At 40.9% G+C, this 17,094-nt stretch overlaps 1 protein-coding gene across 1 annotated transcript; it reads left to right on the forward strand.

Annotated features, from left to right (window-relative positions):
- The first annotated feature begins 14,197 nt into the window (after positions 1-14,197).
- On the forward strand, positions 14,198-15,742 carry LOC133019821 (beta-2 adrenergic receptor-like). The gene is made up of 3 exons (XM_061086392.1): positions 14,198-14,246; positions 14,358-14,649; positions 14,752-15,742. Exons 1-3 carry the CDS (start codon positions 14,198-14,200, stop codon positions 15,740-15,742), a joined length of 1,332 nt encoding a protein of 443 aa, XP_060942375.1.
- Positions 15,743-17,094: the final 1,352 nt, after the last annotated feature.

The raw sequence follows: 17,094 nt of genomic DNA on the forward strand, positions 1-17,094 counted from the left end.
TCCACTCAGATGCTCTATTTTTAATGCCCACACTCTTTTGCTGCCTTTCTGTCTCTGTTGAATCACACCATCGAGGGTGTGGGTCTTGGCTGTTGCCTTCAATTAGAAGTTGACGGGTCAGAAAAACAAAATCTCACCTGGTCACCTGCAGTAACAAATCCACTTGGTGTGTCTGTGGGAACATCAGGTGTGATTAATGACTCATTGTCAAGTCAGACTCTATTTAAAAGTTTGGCAACCGCGATGTTGTTTTAACTGCATTGTGACCGTTGCAGTTCCATGAACATTTAGAGCTCTATTTTATTATGAAGGGAGGTTTTAAATTAGGATTTGAAGTTTGCAGAGCAGAGGACTGGAACAAGTCTTTGTGTTTAAGTATCATGGTCATATTCTAAAAGAGGAAGAGGGTGTTGTTCGTCTTTGAAAGATGAAGTGACATCGGTGCTTTGTCAGACCACATACACTTAATGGGGAAGTTGACTTAGATATTACTAAAGATAGCATGAACCTAAAATACCTCCTGAACACAAAGGGTTTCTGTGCAGTAGCTGGTGTTTCAGGAATGAGGAAACTAAGATGCTGAAAAAGACGATCTGACATCGATCATGTGGGAAAGATTACACAATTACAGACCTGCAATTCTGACCTAGATTGTTTGTAAGTCTCCATAAACAGTTGCTCTGTGGAGACCCTCCTCCCATCTGAAGACAAAGATTCAGTCCAAGTGTCAAAGGTCCTGGTGCAAGTTGCATGTCAGGAAATGAGAAAGTTGAAGGTAAGGTCACCTGTGTGTATGTGTGTATGCGTGTGTGTGTGTGTGTGTGTGTGTGTGTGTGTGTGTGTGTGTGTGTGTGTGTGTGTGTGTGTGTGTGTGTGTGTGTGTGTGTGTGTGTGTGTGTGTGTGTGTGCGTGTGTGTGTCGGTAGTCCATGTATTGCTGCTTTTGTGAGGTCTTGGATCTGTTTATACAGCAGCATTATGAGGGCTTTTCTTCAATATAAGGGAGAATAGCAATTCCCTGTATAACACAGTCATTATATTTGAACGTAAAGATGTGTTTTAAGGTTTGGCATTAGTTTAAGGTTAAGGTTTATATGAGGTTAAGTTAAAGGTTAGCATTGAGCAAGTAGAAGTTAGGGTTATATTAAGCATTAGGTTTAAATATATAATAGCTGAGGTTGGGTTGAGGTTCAGGTTTATGTTAAGGTAAGGTTAGGTTAAAAACTTTACTGAAATCTAATGAACTATTACTAAATAAAGCAATACATGCATGCGATAATTGTCGTTTTTATTATATGCTTACTTCATATGTGATATCATATATATATACATGATATCACATATCAACATTATATGACAATTCAAATTCCTCCTCCGAGACCTAATGTCATGCAGGAGGAGCACAGGTGAATAACTTGAAGGTATAGTAGGTGCAGTGTCCTGTTGCTTGTTCCTCCTCCTCAGCCACAGACACTGTCAGATTTCTTTTTCAGATGAAAATGTCTTCCTCTTCCTCTTCCTCTTCCTCAGACACCTCGACTTCCACATATTCTGAAGCAGGGAGATCCTCAGAGAGGGAGTCCTGCTGGTTGTCTAGCACAGGTTTATCTGCAGGTTTGTCAACAGGCATCTCCTCCTCATGATCCTCAGGCTTCTGGGGTTCTTCAATCCAGTCGCCCTTTATTTCCCAGTTCTTAGACTGCCGTGTTGTCTCGTTCCCATCGTGGAAGCTTACTTCTGGGGATTGCAGAGCGACCATCAGTTTGTTGATGTCATCCAGCACTTGGGAAAGCAGGAGTTTACAGCTTTGTTGTTTTTGACCGCGGGCCTTCTCCTCGCCCAACAAATGTTCGAGAGAATGGACATTTCGTTGAAGTGCCCGGCAACTCCTGCAGCTGTTCTGAGCTTTCACACGTGCAGTGGCTCTTGTGTTGGAGGCCATAGTGATCAGTTTGAATCAGTTGTTTGTTGCTGTTTGAAGTATTTTCCTGCTCACAACGGTAAGGCACAAGCTGATCAGTAGGAAATGATGTCAGTAAGAAACTGTAGTTAAAATGTTCTAGAATGTTCAAGATTAGAGCCATGACATTAAAGTCATTTCATTTAAGGCCTTTTCATTTAAGCCATTTCATTAAGGGCCATTTCATTAAAGCCCTTTCATGTCATTACTGATAAAAGACATGAAATGCTGGCTATACAGTATAGTCAAAATGTGTCCAGTTTGTTAGTTAGTTAGTTTGTCTGATTTGTGTGTGTGTGTTTTTGTACATGTCTGTGTGTAAAATAACTGTCCCACTCCCACTGTGATAAGAAGGCCAGGGTCCTGTTCTTGACAGTCCCTGGATAATTCTGAATTTAGAGTTCAAAGGTCACACAACACACCCTGAACCTTCAGATTTATATAGGCAGGAGACGACAGCGCGACAGATAAATCAAAACACATTCTTGCCCTTTCTTGAAGTAAAAATAAACCGTACACCACGTCTACAGACTTCAAATAGACAATGACAAGGCGTGTCTACAGTATAGATTTGTAGTTTCATCTGACCCACAATGCATCACAGCTAAATCTCCTCACAACCATCTCTCAGCCACATGATTTGGTCATTTTTCACATGGAAGTTAACAAAGATAATCAAAAAACAGATTTTATTAACTGTGATAACATTATGAAGAGGATTGAAGGCACCATGGACACATTGTTCAATGTACAATTCCTCAGAGCCACATTTCATACAACTTAAAATCCCCCTTTTGGAGCATATCAGCTCCGTGGCATTGATGTTCACTGTTGCAGTAGATTAGACAGAAAAAAATCCTCAACATCCCTTTTGGATATGTGTCACTTCCCGCTCTGTGGAGGCAGCTTCTCTCAGCTCTGGTGCTTATCCAATGTGGCTGGAGCAGCTGTGTTTGGACAAGGAATTCTCTGGCTGCAGTGAAAAGGAGAACAGTTCTGAAAATGACGTCTCTCGTTTTCTCTGTCTCTGTGTGTTTTTCTCTCTCTCCACCACAGGAGTGACAAACCCCGTTACTGAGATGGGTAAAATGAAAATGTGCTTAATAATAAAGTAAAATTAAATAATATCTGACCCTTGACTATATGCCTTAAATCAATTAATGAAAATCTTAAATGCCTTTTTCATCCTACACTTGATTTGGTAATTGATAAATTGTTGTATCTAAGTCATTTAAGGAGCAAATCTCCATTGTCGTTACAAAGGGTGATCGAGCCTTAGCTATCAGAGTGACTTCATTATGGAATTCCCTTTGCAATGAACTCAGACCGACTCCCGGGGCAAGTGTCCTTGAATCCAAAGTAGGTAACTCGTAGAACTGCTTCAGCATTTGCTTTACGCTGGTGCCACAGTCTATTCATCTGTTCCCAATAAACTTCATTTCATTTCTTTATAAGTGTCTTTTGATTGACCTGTAATTCTCTTAGTTTTTCACAATTGTTAACACACGTTTTTCAAAACAATAACGGCTTTCTCAAAACTGCACACAGAAAACTGAAAACCTCACACCCAAAATGCTAAACCTGACACTCCCTTTTGCAAGATGACTCTTTGCCATCAAATCTCTTCACTGTTCACAAAATGGAACTCGTGTTTTTTCATTTGGTACACAGCGATATTTTCAAATGACACACATACCATTTATTGAGTACACACAACTAAGCATTTACAGCACACTGAAGTAGAAAATTGAAAACACAATCATCGAAATGGAACACACCATATGAATGACAATGACTCTGGAGAATTAGCCATTTCTCCTTTTGTAAACTGTCTCAGTGTAGGCCTACTTTTTTTTCATAGTCAAACATAAAACAGCACACAAATATGCAGCAAAAAGGTTTATTTCGGTACACACAGAGAACAGTACAGTACTGACACAGACAGCATGAGAATGCAAGTTACAGTATGGACAGAGAGAGGTCAACACAGTGGGCTACAGGGAGATACTAGAAAAGGAACAATATTGGATTACAGGTACAATAGATGCATGTGTCAGAATGTAAGCACAAACTCTCGCCGTAACTCCTTGATGCGTCTGTGTTCCGTTTGAATGGGACCCTGTTCACTTGTTTCATCCGCATAGCATTCCTATGAAGAATACGGTCCAATGTAGAGAGGCTGACGGTCTGGACGTTTCTAAATTGAGCATGGTCAACCAGGATCCTAGTTTTTATTTGTCCGAGTGTGATAGTGTTGTTCTCACGAATCATATCTACAATTTCAGTCTCCTGTTCGGCTGTGAAAATGCGTGTTCTTCCTCAACGGTGTGGTTCTCTTTCAGTCCTGCAAAATATAAATACTGTGAGCACACTGTATTCTATTGTTTTCCATTGTTCAAACAAAACAGAGGCTAAAGGCACTTTTATGCTGCAGTCCAGATTGCAAATTGCTCAACAGACCTGAATGTTTAGAGATTTGAGGATTTGTGTGTTGTAGGTTGATGCTTTGAGATTTTACTTGGGAAGTGTGTGCAACAACTGAACATTGTGTGTAGTGTTTTGACAAGGTGATGTGTAATTTACATCAGAGTGTAAAGAAGGAAAGTCAGAGTCTAATGCAGATAAAGGAGTGTGAAGTAGTGCCAAATTGGGTCAAGCAATTGGTACATGAAGTGATTATTGTGCAAATTGTGCCAAATTTTCGCTTTGTGTGTTAACTGAGAAAAAATGTAACTGTATGGTAAGATGTCTCTTCTCAGACAGGGCCAATAAGAAAAACAGTAACATCTGTTAGGCTTTCTCAGTATAAGGACCCAATCGCAGACCAAGATGCAAAAATACTTATTTATTTTTAAAAAAAAGGAAAAACCAAGGATCCAAAAAGGCAAAAATGACAGCAGCAAAAACAGAAAATCCAATTCAATAGTTGGCAAAAACAGAATTCCAAAAAGGGAAAAAACAAAGAGGATCAACAATCAAAATGTCAAATATCATACAAGATAACAGACCTCAAAACCTCAGAATCCTGGCATGGCTTCTCACAGTCAAAAACGATACAATCCGACAGGGGACAACAGAAAGACACAATGGCAAGACACAGGTGAACAAATGAGGCAAACACTCAGGGTGATGATAGGGAACAGGTGAGGGGGAGTCTCCGGACAATAACAGAAAACACATGGCGTGACAACATAACCACAAACACATGACAACATAGATCAACAGGGGGAAACACATTGAATAACAAAACACATGCAGGAGGCACAAAGTAAAAAGTCTTAGATCACCGTGATCTTAACAAACATCAGTCATTTAAAAAAATGTATGTCAGGACAAAGCTGTTTAAAGCTGACGGTCAATATTTTTTACACATAATCAAACTCATTTGAAACCTCAACCACTGTCATCTTCAGAATCGGGATAAATTAATTACTTCCAAAGCTGAATGGTGTAATTTAAGAAAACCTACTTCATTTTCTATTCCAGAAAAGGTAAATTTTTTCAGAAGATTGTTTAAGTGGTGCTTAAAAGTGGGTGACAAATGAGACGAGTGGGGTAAAAGGGCAGGGTTAAAAGTGCAGAGAGAGAGAGAGAGGAAAATGAGGATAGATGAAAGATGAGTGCACGGGTACAAGAGTCACGTACGGATCGAAAGGCAAACGAGAAAGTGATGAAGGAGGAGGCAGTGATGAGAAGGGAGAGGAGAGAGTGAAGAGGGAAAGAAGACAGAGCGTCAGAAAAAATGAGAGGGAGTGAGTGATGGAAAGAGAGGAAGACTGACAGCAACAATGATGAGAGAGATACAAACGGAGAAGGAAAGAGAAAGAGCTGACTGACAGAAAGACTGTTAATTTTCCTGCTCCTATACCTCATCTTGCTCTGTAAGAAGTAGAATACACACACAGGCAAATAACTTTGCATGTACTTGCATTAAAGCTAAAAAGGGTTAATTTACCCCATAACCCTGAATTTTTCATTTTGCATGACCCCTCCCGTCAGTGCTCAGGCCCTAATTATAATGATTATAATAACAATTAAGGGATAAGAGTTACAAATAATAATTTGTACTACTCCTCAAAAAGCAGTGAATACAAATAAAAGGATAGGAACATGAAAAATAAGAAGACGACATAACAAAAACATAAATAAATTGAAAGACTATAACCAATGGAAGATAAAAAGATAAAAAGTCAATTTAGCATACAGTAAAGGAAAGTCTGTTAAATTAGTTTGAAGAAGTGTTTTAGAGAAGTCACTCAATCCACAAGCCTCAATGGCATGACCATTTTACTTCAATAAAAGTACTAATACTACTCTGTAATAATACTCCTTTCCAAGTAAAATACCTGCTCTGGAAATGTTACTAACATATGTTTACAAACAAGAAACATGAGTATACTCATGTTGTTTTAATACTGTTTATACATTTTCTTGTTTGAAAAATCTAATTATATAAATTATTATAAGTGTACTTATAATAATTTGTATAATTAGATTGTTATTACTTGAAAAAGCTAAATGTTTTTGTGTGAGGTCCATAGCCAGCGTCACTTCTTGGCACAGGAAGGATGAGGTGTTAAAAAGCCAGACGAGCAGCAGGAAGCAGTACAGTGTCACAGTGGTCCCCATGCACATTAAAGTACAGGATACACTGAACAAATATGCTCCAACAAAAACCCAGCTGAGGGAGGGAATGTGTTTTCTTTTTTTCCATGAGGATACTCATCCTCTGCAAGAGGGATTGATTACTGCTCTACAGATACATGCACGGTATGTGTGAGATGTTTTCGACTGAGGTGGTGTCAGACTCGTTAAAACACACAGAGACGTGGCTTTGCAGACAGTTTATCCTGCTCACTGTGACGTGTGTTGATAGAAACATTTCAACTGTGAATCAGAGATGTTAGAATATGTCTTCATTGGTGAAACTCTCAACACAGTCTCCAGCAACACAAACGCACAATAGATTGGTACCTCCACTCAATGCAGAGACGGCCATTATGTTGCTTCTGAGAACAAAGCTTTTCAGTTTTCCTGTGTATTGTTGGACTCAGTGTAAAGTAACAAAGATGATTGGGGGAGAAAATCTACTAAAAAAGACCTTGAGAATAACACAAGCAGGCGAGTTGAGAGTATGATACGAGTTAGTCACTCACATCATTCAAACATTCTCTCTTTTTCTTCACAGTCAATTAAGAGTAATTAAACCTGACTGGAAATCAAACACATTTCTTGCCAACATGTTGTAGCTTGGGTTGCGTCATATGATCCCTTCACAAGGTCGTATTTTAAGTGGTTGAAGTCATTGTGTTTAGGTCCAAGGCAGAAACGCTGTTGCCAACGATGACTGACAACAAAAGACAACATGGACTTGACTTGACCGAAAAAGAAAAGAAAAGAAAAGAGTTTTGTTAATCTCCATGGCCCCTGACACGTAAACAACTCTGTCCTCATGTATTTGGATTTACTCTTAATTTGTTTTTCTAGTCATGTTTTGACAGACACATATTTGCTGTATAGATTATGTTTAGTGGAATTCAACAAAAATGTTTGATCAAACCTACAATCCTCTTCTTACCTTTACCTTTACTGAAATAAAACAATTATCTAGCGTGATCATGTTATGCACAAGCATAAGTGATATTATACAAATAAACCATTAAGGACATCATTAGTTTTTGCAAATGCATTCAATCATTTTGCAACTTGGCATATATGTATTTAGTGCTTATAAGTACCATATTAATATCTGCGGTCACATGAAACAAAATGTGCTAATTAGAATTAATACAAATCTCAATGATGAACTCTGATCTCTGGAGGCTAAGTCCAGCACTTGCCTTACACACCCACCATCCTCTACGACCACGCCTCTGCTGCTCTGGTGAAGAACACAGAAACTGAGCTTCATTCATTAAAAAAAATAAAATTGAACATCATTCAGGCTGCATTTGGATTCCTGTAGGGGCTCGTCATCAGGCTGGCAGAGCAAACGTAATTTCTAGGGGCCCTTTAAATCAACACTTGAGGGAACTGTTACCAATTTTTACCAAGCATGGGTGTGATGAGGACAGGTGACAGTTGAAACAAGAACCTCTGCCAAGGCCTAAAAGTCCTGGTAAATTCCATCAAGTCACACTAACTTACACACACTCAGTCAAGTGTGTGCAAGTTAGGCCTGATTTCTTTTTATTAGGCTCCATCCCATTCTCGGAAACCGCTGAGGTTGGCAAAAAACACCCTTGCAATGTTAAAGTAAGTGATTAAGAGTAACTCCTGTAACCGCCCTATGATTTAACAAGTTCTTTTTTTGCCCATGTGCCATCCCCCCACCAGGTTTCGTGGAAATCTGTTGAGTAGTTTCCGAGTAATCCTGCTGGCAAACCAACAAACAAAGAAACAGACCGGGGTGAACACATAACCTCCTTGGCCGAGGTAAAAAGCCACCAGAAGGAATGACTTTGAAGGAAATGATTATGTACACAGGCGCAGATAATAGAACCATGAGAGGAGCTGTGGTATCTAGGGATGATACTTTAACAGTTAGAACATGGGTCTGGAGCGGAGAATGGGGAGCGAGGGGGGGAGAGAGGAAGGGATGAGACATGGAGAGGAAGAGGTGTGGAATGTGTTGGAGCTGACAGGATGATACGGCCATGCAGCCTTCCCCCGAACAAAAACATATAAAAGTCTAAATGAGACAAACATTGCCAGACAGCATATAAGGCATAGAGATGCATGGGATTTCTTGCTTGTATTGTCACGAGTTACCCCCCCACTTGGTTTTTGCTCTTTGTGGTTTCTGCAGTGGTTTTGCTCTGCAGGCGCGACACCTTTTAAGCAAATGCAGGAAGTTCCAACTGGAACGGGGCCCTCTATATATCAACTGTCATTAAATTAAAACACATAACATAACAGTATATTGCATATTGCACATCCCCATTTCTCTACTGCTTTGCATTTTACTTTTTATTTAACTTTTTATATATTGTATATATCTGTTTTGCGTTTTACTCTTTATTTAACTTTTTATGTCTTGTATATATATTTGTTTTATATACAGTTATTTCTTTCTTATGTGAAGTACTTATTGTGTTTTTATGCTTTATGTTAAATGTATGCACCTTTTTACCAAAAAAAATTCCAGGTAGGTGTATACTTGGCAATAAATCCTTTCTGATTCTGATTCTGATTTGTCGCACACATAGTACTGTCCAATGACGTGTAGTGCATTATGAACAGTTTTTGCTGACAATGGCGAGCTGGCTAATGTAAGCGATATTCCTGTGCAACTGGAACGCTATGAACTCGGGTTATTGAGGTGTGACATCAGTCCGAGGGCCGAGCTCAGAGCTCCAAGGTTTAACAGAACTCAGCGAAAATGTTGGCAGGTTCCACTGATGACGACCGGTTGCATCTGCACAGATTAATGCTTCCTGGCCAGAATAATGACGCTCAGAGGCTTTCAAGATTGATCACAGTGTTTAAATGATCATGCTCACATTATCACTAATAAGTCCTTTTGGCCACATAGCTGTTGCTCTGGGCTCTGAGAGAGGACATGAAAAGATGAGGGCATCCTCCTCCTTCAGGGCATTGAAGGAGGAGGAAATGTGGAGAATGAAATCTTCTGTGTGTGTGGGAGGCTTTTGTTGTCTACATTCAGGTTGTCAGCTCCAGAGGCAGTTCGATAAAATGGTCAGGCCCGAGTTTATCGTATACTGATGGCTTTGTGCTCGGAAGATTAAGAGGGTTAAGAATAACAGGGTTGTCAGCATGAGGCCAGGAATGAATCCCTGTGGGACTCCCCCGTTCTGTGATTCGCCATGTTGAATGCAGCAGACAGGCCCAGGAGTAAGGGTCAGAAGAAAGAGTTCATTCTAGCACTTCTGGGGTTGTTCTGCTTTATAATATCTTATAAATCATTCTAATGGCCAAACATTCTGTCATTAGAAGTAAGAAAAGCTGTCTATGTGTTTCTTCAACCCCATTCAACTCTCCAAGCAGTAGTCTAAGTGATGTTTTAATTACCAACAAGACCACCGGGGGAAATTGGCAATTTTGAAAATGTAATCAAATTAAAACCCAGCTTCTCTCCACTTCACCTTCAGACAAATGGGAAACCAACAGTGAAGAGGTGGAAACGTTTAAGTGGTTAAAGCTAACTGAATGAAAAGAACATCAATGGGTAAGTTTCTGTTTAGTGGTTTCTTTTTGACTGAAGCTGGTATGGTATTAAGTGTAAAATTAATTAATGTAATGCAAAGCCATTCTTATTATACTGTATTTATTACAAAACTACTCTTCTAACTCCTCTGAGCTGAATGCAAAATGCAGCTACCCAGCAAAAAGAAGAGGCTGTTGTTTTAGTTTGGCACCTCAGAGGAGTGAATTTGAAGTAGTGTGGTGCTAAAAAAGAGCTGTTGAGCTGCAAGTACACTGCAGACATGCGATACACACTAAAGCCAGTCCTTGTCCTCTGATAGGCTGCTGTCCTGCTGTGATGTCATCGGGGGTTTGCTTATATATAGGGTGACAGGCTTAGCTGCTTCCAAAGGGCAAGAGTGGTCGAGAGCTGAGGAGCGTGTCGATACATGAGAGACAGCGACGCAGAGTGTGTGTGTTGGTGTGTGTGTGTGTGTGAGTGTCACACACAGAACCAGACATTCATAACACAGCAAAACAGGAAGGAGACTAAAAGCTGCTGACAATCACATTATGATGATACTTTGGGTGCATTTAAAGGCCTCAGGATTAAAAAATAACCGGACTGTGAAGAAGGGGACGGAGCCTGGAGGTAGGAAAAGTTACTGGCTTGACGTGTGCTTCATGCATACAATATATATACATATTTAATATTATACCTTCGGTACACAGTAAGGAAAGTGAGTGAAAATGTTTTCATTAATTTAATCAGCACAGTAGAGTTATTTAAATGTTATGATATGATATACATAATGATAAAGTTAAAGCTTTTAAAAACACATTTAGTGCACATGTAGAAACTGTAATTTCTCAGATATTTAGAAATTATTAATTTGATTCTCTTTTACTTATTGTGATGGCAGGCGCAACTTTTCACCTTTACAGAATCTACACTGATTTTACATAAAGTACATAGTTTATCTTTAGCCTGGACTAATTTGCATTTATGAAAATGGCTCATGTCCCCAAACTGGTTAGTCAAATCAAAGTATTTATGGTGGATAATATTTAAGAGATAATGCATGTGACTGGTTTATGTGAAATTTGTGAGATGAAATTTGAATGTATGTGTTACTGGACAGATGTTACAGATGTTGCACCTTGATTGATACTCTTATTAGTTTTGGGTATATCAACAGGTCTGAAATGACTGTTAATCGAAAAACGTTGAACATATCCCAACTACAGACAAGAGGAATGAAAACAGTACATGATGTTGTTGTGTAATGCTAATATTGTCAGGCAGTGGCATAGCATTTGCATATGCATTGGCAGGAAGTAACAGTTTAACAGTGACCAACACCTTTTCCCTCAGTATGTGGTACTTGTGGAGAACACCACACACTGCAGAGCTGCGATACCACTTGTGACATACCATCAGCTACTTCTTCTTTTAAAGCAAACGTAGATGTGACAAAGTGCAGAATTAAGAGAAGATTTTGAACAGACCTCAAGGTGCAGCAGTTGTTTGGTATTTCGTTTTTCTAGAATATATACCATCCTGCTTGGGTAATATCAAATTAGAGGGTTGCAACCAGTTTCATGACAAAGGGAAATCAATATGGATCAGGGATGGGGTGGGGGGGAGGTTCACTGATTGGTCTGTTTTCCAGGATCATTGTTGTTATCAAGACAACAAAAAGTTCTCCGACGATGTAACCAGAACATTTGTGTCTTTCTCAAAGACGTCTCTCCACCCTCACAGTTTTGTCTACTGTCGTCAGCTCATTTTTCTTATCACTACAAAAGCTGCTCTGTGTGCATGTGTAATCATTTTGTGTTTGTACATGCACTTTTGACTGTGCGTTTGTGGTTGTGCAGGTACTATTGTGGGCATTTTGTGTGTGTTAAAGTGCTCAGTGTAGCTGCCACCACCCAGCTTCCCCTGCTTAAAGATCATGGTATTTATGTCTCAGTGAACTGTTTGTGTTTACGTCTTGGCCTTAGAGAAATGGCCAAGTTGTATGTGTGTTTGTGTGTGTAGCTGTTTGAACAGACAGGGAGTAGAGCAGAGCCTCATTTGCAAGCATGCCTATTTGTCATGGTGCAGGTAGACGCCCAGATTATTGATCTGATCACTCGGGTCGGTAAATGGACATTAGGCAACATAAAAGGTCTGTCACAGTAAAGCGGATCCACAATGAAAGCAACAAGTTCACTGACCTTTTCAAAAAATACAATAAAGATGAAATTATTTCTGCAATTATTGCCTGGTATCATTATGTTTGAGGAGTAGCTTGTGATGGGCCTCATCCATTCAAATTGAAACATGATTAAAAGCAGTAATGAAAAATTGATTTAAAGTTTTAAGCAGATCCATCATCTGCTCCGCACGCTGGCTCGTCCACGTTCTCTCTAGACGCAAATGTTCCAGACACTTGATGATGACAAATTTGAACACAAACGCTCTGTTGTTGTGACTGTAGAAAAAATGACTGGCAACGCACTTATATTAATATATACTGGCCTGGAATGGGTCTGTTATGACACTGTACTGCTCCGCTTGAGAGATGATTATTCAAAGAAAAATAATCCGATCATGTTCCACCCTGACGTTTTGAAATGCATCCCAAAATTCAACACTCTGCTCATTTACCACAGGAGAACTGGGTAAACAGGAGTGAATCAATGGGTCTATTTACAACTGGCATTAATGTGTTGTGAGGGCTGGGATTGCGTAAAGTCTGGATATACATAAAGCCAAGTACACAGAAGAGCCAATTAACCAAACAACCGCTGGAGGTGCATTAGAAAAACAAACTGCACACTGTTCACCTCTAACTACGTGTACAAGAACAACACAAAAATGAATAAACCAGTGTGAGAAGCTCAAATGGTAACAGTGTAAGACCATTACTCACCGAGCATTACCTTCCCCCGACCGTCACAAGACAAGACAATCAGAAAGAACAGTGAACAGGGATCATCAGGTGTCAAAGCCTCTTATGCTCAACCTGCACACCCTGTTTAAATAAAAGCAAATGGCTCTCAACTTACTTTTCTTCTGCACACAAAAGCATGATTATGAAAATAATTGAAAATAATACAAAATGCATATGTCAAAAATGTACATTGATTTGAGTGATCCAGTCCAGACAGGTTGTTTTGTGCTGTTACGCTCACACAAAGTTTATTTCAGCTGCTGGGTTACAACAACCATTACAGCTGGCACACAAACATACCTTGTCCAACCCTTACTGGTGTCGTCTAGCAACGGAGATGCAGTTGGACACGATAAGAAAGTTTAAAATACCCTTGTTTTTCAACATGAGTTGTTTAAAGCGTGATATTCAAGAATCGGACGTCTTGTCACTTGCTAGCAGTATAACTTCTTAATCACAGAAGCCCAATAAATCCTGGTATAGATTGGCCCAAGAAAACATATGTTTAAGATCGCAGGTAACCACAGCCTATGTTAGTTTGTGAGACTATATAGGAAACATGCATAACAGATCCAAGGCTGACTTCTACTTTCATTCAACTGGACAGCAGAACCACTCTAAATAAAAAACGACCTGTCAGACACCTTAAGGTCCACAGAGAATTGTGTCCTGTCTGATCACACTTGAATGATCAACACCGAGGGAGGAAGGAGAAACTCAAAGTCTCTTCTGGACCATAATAACTGAACAACACAACAACAACAGTAAACATGGAGGAGATCCAGATTGTGCTAGTCGATACTGAGCACTGCAAATCCCACAAACGTGCAAAGTACTAAATGCAATACTGCCAAACAAATTTACAGACACAAGCCACCCATCTCTCAGGTGCTCCTCCAATGTTCCTTATAAAGATACGAGTCAAATTCAGTAGTGCACACACTTCAAACGCAAGAAACTGTGTCCTCCATCTTTGTCACGGCCCAAGTACGAGGCTGTGACACCACTGTTTCTTTGTTTTAAGCAGAGTGCATGAAGCTATGTTGTTCTCTGTGTTGTGAACATAGATCATGGAGCCTGTGAGCACTATGTCACCACCAGCCAACCTATCAGATTGCAAAAACTCTACACTGGCCTTGTATCCAGAGCACATGCTGCTCGGTGTTGCGATGGCCATTTTGGTTCTGGCCATAGTTTTTGGTAAGTTACAAAACCTTTCATCATTTGAGTTAGTTAACAAATGTTATTACTGCAACTGTTTGCTTTCTTCTTTACTAACACATCTCTTAATGTTGGTTTTCTTCCCTTAAGGTAACATCCTGGTGATTACGGCCATCCTGCGGTTCCAGCGGCTTCAGACTGTCACCAACCTCTTCATCGCCTCTCTGGCCGTCGCTGACCTCATCATGGGCTTGGTTGTGGTGCCCTTTGGTTCCAGTCACATCCTTTCGGACTGCTGGCACTTTGGAAACGTCATGTGTGAGTTTTGGACAGCGACGGACGTGCTGTGCGTAACAGCCAGTATCGAAACACTGTGTGTGATCGCTCTGGACCGCTACGTCGCCATCACCTCACCACTACGTTACCAAATGCTGATCACCAGGTAGGAACAAGAAGTCGACATATTGTTGTGGTTGTGTTGCACGGAGTTGAAATGCTTCTGACTTAATGTGTAATATTGGACTTACTTGTCTCCTCCTGACAGGGGTCGGGCCTTGGCGGCGATCCTCGGGGTGTGGGTAGTGGCCTCCCTCATCTCCTTCCTGCCTATCCATCTGGAGTGGTGGGTGTCAAAGGATGAGAAGGCTAAGGAGTGCTTAAAGGATGATTCCTGCTGCGACTTCAACACCAACGCGCCATACGCTGTGTCTTCCTCAATTGTGTCGTTCTACCTGCCACTGGTTGTGATGCTTTTCGTGTACGCCCGGGTGTTCCAGGAGGCCCGGAAACAGCTGGAGAAGATCAGGGGGAGGGAGAGGCAATTCTACAACTTGCATTACACCGCACAACTGTATCCCGACGACAGTCCCGCAATGAACAAACTCAGGGTGGGAACTGAGGCGGGGGAACAAGCAGGAGAGGACAGCCCAAACATGCAGAAACCAGAAAAAGTTGAAACAAAGCACTCTGCCACAAAGCGTCTAAAGTTCTGTCTTAAGGAGCACAAGGCCGTAAAAACTCTGGGAATCATCATGGGAACATTCACTCTGTGTTGGCTACCCTTTTTCATCCTCAACATCCTCATGACCTTCCTCGACTTGGACGACATTAAGCTGCCCTTCAAACTCCTCAACTGGCTTGGATACTCCAACTCAGCCTTCAACCCGCTCATCTACTGCCGAAGCCCGGACTTCCGATACGCCTTTCAGGAAATACTCTGTTTGAGGGGCAAGTGGGGAGGCAGGGGAGGGAGGAGAAGATGGGGATGGAGCAGAGATAGAGATTGCTTCTCGAAGGCCCCGGGTAGGACGAACGGGGATTCAGACCTGAATGGTGCTGGAGGGCTGGACGTGCCCCAGAGGTCAGGATGGGAGGGCAGTCTGGAGAGCTCTGAAAGAGACAGCCCACTCACTCTGCCTCCTGTGACGTCTTCCTGCCAGCAGGTTTTAGAAGTCGCTCCAGGTTCCCTGACAAACCAACAGGCTAACGGCTCTGCTAACGGGAGCTGTAAGGAAAGCCCGGCTTCTATCGCTTGACCAAATAGCATTTTAGAATTCACATTGAGTACTAAATACCAAGTCAATGAAGCTGTATTCGGCAATCACCTGTTGAGTTTATTTGTGTCAATGTTACTGGGTTTTACTTGTGTTCACTGTTTATCTTTGCTGCTTTCGTTTTCCTAATTATATTGTAGATCACAACTACTGAGGCAATCATTTGTAAGATTAAGATACATTTATTTGTCCCAAACACATGCACAGACATGCACAAGCACACAATTGTAATTTAACCTCTGCTTTTAACCCATCTGGTGCAGGACACACAGAGCAGTGAGCAGCCATGTACGGCGCCCGGGGAGCAGATGTTGGGGGAGTAAGGTGCCTTGCTCAGGGGCACTAGACAGGGTAGGGAGAATCCTCTTGGATTTTTGGACAGATCAATCCAGGTTCGTCTTTTTGTTGTGGATTCGAACCAGAGACGAACCAGAGACCTTTTCTGCCCATAGTCCAAGTTTCTGCCACTAGTCCACCGCCTCTACAAGGAGATTCTTCACATGCAGAGGGGCAAGTTTCGAGGGGAAGGAAGCCTTCTGGTTTCTATTTCTAGTTTGACCAATTACGTTTGAGTCGTCTTTGGTTGCCTGCAGGTAGATTAGCCAAAATGTCCGAAAATACATACAAAAGCTATCGCAGTTAGTGTTTTCTGTGGAGAAACATTTAATGAAATAAACTAGTTGGACTGTTATCAGTGGACAATGAACAGAGGATGGACTCTTGGCCTGGATATCAGTTGTCTACACAGGCGGCACAAAGATATTCTGATGGGCTCTGAGATTGCAAAGGCAACTACTCAGGTAAACCACGCAGAAAAATGCTCAGATTTAATTTTTTAAGGCATCTTACATAAAGAGAGTGCATGTGAAACCAAACATTAGGAGCATCAACAAATAGGTTTATCATTGGAAGATATTTTTGTTGTTTTGTTCAAAGTGTCTTTATTGTCCCATTCAGGGAATTTGATTTGCAGCCAGGATCGTAAATTGTAAAAACGCAGACACACACACACACACACACACACAGACACACACACACACACACACACACACACACACACACACACACACACACATACACAAAACTGTTACATACTGTTGGACAACAGACAGAAAGATCAGGACATTAAGTTTACTAATGGGTTCAGAGTCAAAGCACCAATAAATGGTTCATCCCGGCTTCATAAGAAATGGAGAACAGAAAGTCAACGTTATAATGGAGTTCATATGATGTGCTCCTGAAATACAGGACACGTACGTTGCTACATGTGTACTGTCAAATAAATAGAAAGCCTTTAATAACTGCTGGATAATAAAATAACAAGAAACCCCAAA

This window comes from Limanda limanda, chromosome 14 (assembly GCF_963576545.1).
Source record: "Limanda limanda chromosome 14, fLimLim1.1, whole genome shotgun sequence".
NCBI classification, from domain to species: Eukaryota; Metazoa; Chordata; class Actinopteri; order Pleuronectiformes; family Pleuronectidae; genus Limanda; species Limanda limanda.